The sequence below is a fragment of the Muscardinus avellanarius genome (genome assembly GCF_963383645.1).
Source record: "Muscardinus avellanarius genome assembly, chromosome: 5".
In the NCBI taxonomy this organism is placed as follows: Eukaryota; Metazoa; Chordata; class Mammalia; order Rodentia; family Gliridae; genus Muscardinus; species Muscardinus avellanarius.
Window position 1 is genome coordinate 78,565,928 of NC_137790.1, and position 5,663 is coordinate 78,571,590.

Genomic DNA, 5,663 nt, shown 5'->3' on the forward strand with positions numbered 1-5,663 from the left:
TGGCAACATGTGGAAATGATGTGAGACCTAGTCACATAGGATAATGTGACCTACAGATGTCTGCCTAATCAGGTGAGGGCACTGACAAGAAAGGCCATGTCAATGTGGGTGTGCGGGTGGGCTAGGATTTAGCTTTCCTGACCTCTACCAGGGCATTTTAAAATGCCATTTAATTATGTGTATCTGAGGTATACACAGGCCAGTCCTTTACATCTATTATATTTTATATATTTCTGGCCTATGTCTTAATGTTAAGAAGACGCTGAATTTTTTTTTTTAATTTCCCAACCTTGGAGAGATGGTACATGCCTATAATCATAGTATTTGAGAGGCTGAAACAGGAGGATTAGGGGGTTCAAACCCAGCCTCAGAAACTTAGATCCATAGCAATTTAGTGAGACCCTGTTTCAAAATAAAAAAGAGAAAGAGAGTGAGCTTGGGGGTGTAGCTTAAAGGTAGAATGCCCTTGAGTTTAATCCTCAGTATAAAAAAATAAATGAACAAACAAAATCCCATCCACCCCCTTAGTGCCTTTCTATTTTTTAAAAAAAAATGGGTTTAAGCCGGGTGTGGTGGTGCACGCTTGTAATCCCCGCGCTTGGGAGGCAGAGACAGGAGGATTGCGCAGGTTCGAAGCCAGCCACTCTGGCTTAAGAGACCCTGTTTCCAAATAAAAAATAATATAAAAATAGGTCTGGGAGTGTAGCCCTAAGTTAGAAGGGCTTCCAGGAACCCCAGAACCACAAAAAAATAAAAAAAATTAAAAAATGGGTTTATTCTTGAACCACTCCCATTAGCTAGGGGGGGAAATCTTTCAGCCTCCCTTCTCTCTGACCCCACTGAATTCTAGATTCCTTAGGCTCTCTGGGTCCAGCTGCTCAGAACACATTTATGATGAAAACAAAGAAAGCAAAGACACCAGGAAAGGCCGAGAATGAGACCCATGTCTGCAACACAGGAAGAGAGGCCCAAAAGGGCAAAGGGAAAAAAAATAATTTGCAGAAGGCACAATTTTGGCAGCATCTTATTACAACTTCCAGTTGATAGGGTGTAGCCCAACTAGAGACATCTGTTTGGAGTTTACAACAGAAACAAACACAGAGAAAGCATGAAAACCCTGCAACCAACACACACGCGCACACACACGCACACCCACACCCACACCAGGCTCTAGCAGCTCTCTGCTTGCCCTCCATGCCATTTCATTCCCACTGGGCCAAGCTGAGTTGCAGAAGGGAAGGAAATGGGCTCCGCAAGCCCCCCGCCCCCACCCCACCTGCACCATGAGTCATTCATGCATGATTGGAACTTACAGCTTTTCTTTCTACTTGCTTTTCCTCCCAGGAAGACCAGAGAAGGCCCCACTCCTCAGAGAGCCCCATGGGGGCTTCCTTTAAGTCTGTAGTTCATCTCTAACACTCCTTGATGTAAGGGAATAGATCATGAAGTATCCTTTATACTTGATCATTAGAGCGACCCACAAAGGGAGCTGGTAAGACCTCAGCAGACATAGAAAGCCACTCGCCCATAAATAACCTCACAGGTCTGAAAGTGGGAATTGGAGCCCACCCGGCCTCTCCAACAGTTACTTCAAAAAGACCAGACAAAGGCCACACTCTCTCAACTTATTAAGTGAAGAGTGTGGAATGTGCTGGAGGAGGCTGGGTCCAGACACAGCACCCAGAGTCGAGGTCCAGGAAGGCCCCAGATGATACATAAAGTAGACCCAAGCACCCTGGGCAGCAGTTCCAGACGCTTGCCTGTTCTGTTAAGTTGTCCTCTTTATTCTCTCCCTACTGGTGTGCCGACAGAACCAGAACAGTGATACTCAAAAAATAACAAAATGTTTTATACACATTTCTGTATATACAACTGAACAACATTTTACATGTTTCTTTTGCACAGCAAAAGATATATAAACATTCAGCTCTGAGAACACAGATATGTACAAAAAAAAGTCAAAAATACTTCACAACAGTGCAAAAATATTTTACACAGCATCATGGAGTGAGATCTTTGGGGCAGGAGGAAGGTGTGTGTTTCTAAAAGAAAATTCCTTTTTTTAGATATTAGATGTTCTTAACTAACTGTAAACAAAATGCAACTTTCTTTCATAACCCCCCAACAGTTATTTGAGGAATTTGGCAGAATTTCAAGAGTCTGAGTCTGAGGTAAACAGCCCCAGCTCTCACACCAAAAAGAACTGTGGGGCATTAAAGTCCCAAACACCGAGAGTGATTTTCAAATGACAAGTCAAAGACACCACTCGCGGCTCCCAGTGAGGGGTGGGAGAGGAAGCTAACCCCTCCTCCTCAGGCCGGCCGCCGCACAAACAGGAAACTGGAGGGCAGGCGCCTCACGCTGGCCTGGCCGGGACTTTTCAGAACTCCATTCAGCCGGCCTCCCGCCACCCCCACCGCGACGGCTGCCCCTTTCTCCTCCGCAGTTTTCTCCTCTCACATCTCCCCAAGGCCCCACTCGCAACGGCCTCAAACAGAACACAGCCGTGTTGGAGCGCGAGGAGGGAGCCGGGGGTCGCGAAGGCGCCCTCGTGCCCTCCCCCGGGCGTAGGCACAGGGCGTGCGGCGGTGGCCGGACTGGGCTGGGGGCGCACGAGGTGCCCGGCCCGCAGGGGAGCCGCGGGCGCTCAGCCGGAGCGGGGCTCGTTGGGGCCGGCGCCGGCGGCTGGGCTGGACGGGTCCCCGGCGGGGGCAGGCGCGGCCTCGGGGCTGCCGCCCTCGATGGAGCTCTCGCTGCCGGTGCTCTCGCCCGACAGCAGGCGCGTCACCCGCAGGTCGGCCTGCAGGGTGCGCACGTCGTTGCCGAAGCTAAGCTCGCCCAGGTCGCTAATAAGCTGCGACAGCTGGGCCTTCATGTCCGAGGCGCTGCCGGGCAGCGGAGGCGGCGAACCGGCCCCGGGGCCCAGGGACACCCCGCCGCCCCCCGGCGCCTCCTCGCGGCCGTTCTCCAGCGTGTCCAGCAAGTCCCCACACTCGAAGTGCATGGCCACCACCAGTGCCCTCTGCGCCTCGGCCTCGGCCTCGCCTGGATCCCCCTCCTCCACACGGCCCTCTTCCTCCTCCTCCTCCTCCTCCTCCTCCTCCTCCTCCTCCTCCTCCTCCAGGCAGCCCTCGGGGTGCTCCTCTTCCTCCTGCAGCTCTTGCTCCTGCTGTTCGCCGATCAGGTCCTCGGTGATGGAGCCGAGCTTGGGCGCGCTGCGGCTGCGCTCCACCGGCGGCTTGTAGCAGCAAGGTCCGTGCAGGAGCAGCTTGCGCAGCGGCACTAGGGGGATGGTGTGAGCGCCCACCAGCTCCTGCTGCTGGTGGCGCGCGTCGTCCCGCCGCTTGAGGCGTTTAAACTCCGCCAGAGCGTTGGCCGACGTCTGGTAGAGGAGCAGGGCCATGGCCTGCGCCTTTTCTGGCTTGGACACCAGCACGGCGTGACAGCGCAGCATCACGGCCTTGTGCTTCAGCTCGTGCCGGTACACCCAGGCGAAGACCTTGGGCAGCCGCGCGTCGGCCACGCAGTAGGTGACGCGGTGCAGCAGGTAGAGGTGGCCCGGGCGGCGCAGCGCGCGCTCTTCCGCGTGCACCATGCGGATCCCTTGCGCGCTCACCGTCAGCTTCATCTTGGTGCCTTGACGGCCCGCCTCGCTCTTGCTCCAGATCTTGCCCACCGCTAGGTCCGTGCAGCCGTCGCCGCGCGCCTGGATGGTGGTGGCGTTGCCCAGATAGAGCACAGTGTAAGTAGGGTCCTCGCTGGTGATGTGCAGCTTCTTGCGCTTGGAGCGGAACATGCTGCCCACCCGGCTGAGCGCGCCTTCGGGGCACGCCCGCGCCAGCGAGCTGAGCGCAGAGTAGTGCAGGCTCACAGCGTAGCCTTTGGGCTTGGACGCCTGCCGCGGCGGCGCCTCGGCCAGCAGCTCGAACTTGTGCTTCTTCCACGGCAGCATCTCCGGAGGGCACCCCGGCGCGGCTGGGCGGCGGCGGCCGAGCGCCGGGTGTGAGCCCCGCTGAGCCACCAGCTCCGACCGGGCTCGGCCCGGACAAGAACAAAAAATAAAACTGCTGGGAGCGGCCCAGGGCTAGCTAGGGGAGGGACGGCAGGGAGGACGGACAGTGATTGGGAACCCCGCGGGGGATAGGTTGGAATTGTTAACCGAGAAAAAAAATAATAATTCAGCTTGGGGGGAGGGGGGCGCGCGCGCGCGCGGACACACACACACACACACACACACACACACACACACACACACTTACCCCAGGCTGAGAAAGGACGAGGGCAAAAAGTCTCAGGCAAGCAGCAAAAAGAGAGAAAAGGGAAGGAGAGCGAAGTGGAGTGGAAAATGTCTTAGCTTAAAAGCTAAGATGCGCGCGTACAAGTAAATACAGTGAGGCCCGGCAAAAGCACCTGGGATGGTGCGAGATTAAGCAGGAACTCCGGCGAGCGTGAACGCGGCCCCCTGACACACTCACACACGACCCCCGGCCCGGGTCCAGGAGCCGCGGGAACTCTACAGCAGCGCGCCCAGGGGCCGGCGCTCCCCACCCCCAAAGGGTGCCGGGGACCGGGAGCCCCTCGACAGGGCGGTCCCAGAACCAGCAGCTCGCCCAAAGTGCAGTCAGAGTGGGTCCGGCTGGCCCGCGCGCCCCGCGGCTCACTGCATCTTCGCCGGGCCGGACGCCGGGGACTCGCGCTCGGCCGGCTCACTGTCCGGGTTGGCTCGGCCAGGGCAGCGCTGGGCTCCGAGGTCGGGGGGCACGCATGGTCGGCTCCGGGGTCGGCTGCTACCTCATTTCTTCCCGCGGCGGGCTGTCCAACTCCGCTCCGGGGCTCTCCTCGCTCGGCTGCCCGCCTTCGCAGCGCGCCCTCTGCAGTCCCGCGAGCGGTGGCCGGCTCGCCCGCCTCACATCCTTGCGGTCAGGGAGGAAGATCTCCGGTAAATATAGGCCGGCGCGAACCATTCGCCGCGCGGGGACAGGGGAGGAGCAGAGGAGAGGATCCGCCTGGAGCTGCGACGCCCGACGGATTCCTGGTCTCTTAAAGCGATCCAGGTTTAGGCATTGGTCGAGGAAGGGAGGAGACCCGTCCAATCAGGCATTTACATCCCAAATTTATCAGCATCTCTTTCAAGAACGGAAACCGCGAATACCTAGGGTTACCCCGCAGCAAAAGGAACTTGAACTCTGACACTCCACCCCCAGGCTGAATTGCAACTCACTGAATAAATGTATGCCTAGATCGAAACTTCTGGAGGAGGTGGTGGAAGCTGAAATTGTAGACTATAATTTCCTCTGCAAAAAGGTTGGGGAAATACTGGTATTTTATTTTTCCTTGTGTGACAGCTCTCTGAGAACAGTAGATGATGTTAAGTATTATTTTCAGAATTACATTCTATTAAGAAATCCTATTAAAATGGGCAAAGATTTATTTATTTATTTATTTATTTATTTATTTATTTATTTATTTGTACTACCTTGAAACCAGTTATCCACAGGTAAACGGCAGGTAGTGAAAAGTGCGTGGTAAGAAGACTAGAGTGAACAATATTGTATACATTTGATAAAGTAAATGCTTCCAGCTCTTGAAAGCCCCACCCTCATCCCCACAATAACCCTTCCTGCTGTCAGCCCTCAGAATAGGGCAATTTTCTGAGATATATA

The 5,663-nt window shown here is 55.4% G+C and overlaps 1 protein-coding gene across 1 annotated transcript; it reads right to left on the reverse strand.

Annotated features, from left to right (window-relative positions):
* Window positions 1-2,647: 2,647 nt before the first annotated feature.
* Window positions 2,648-3,952, reverse strand: FAM43A (family with sequence similarity 43 member A; the record flags this gene model as incomplete). The annotated part of the gene is made up of 1 exon (XM_080695621.1): window positions 2,648-3,952. One exon carries the CDS (start codon window positions 3,950-3,952, stop codon window positions 2,648-2,650), a length of 1,305 nt encoding a protein of 434 aa, XP_080551747.1.
* Window positions 3,953-5,663: the final 1,711 nt, after the last annotated feature.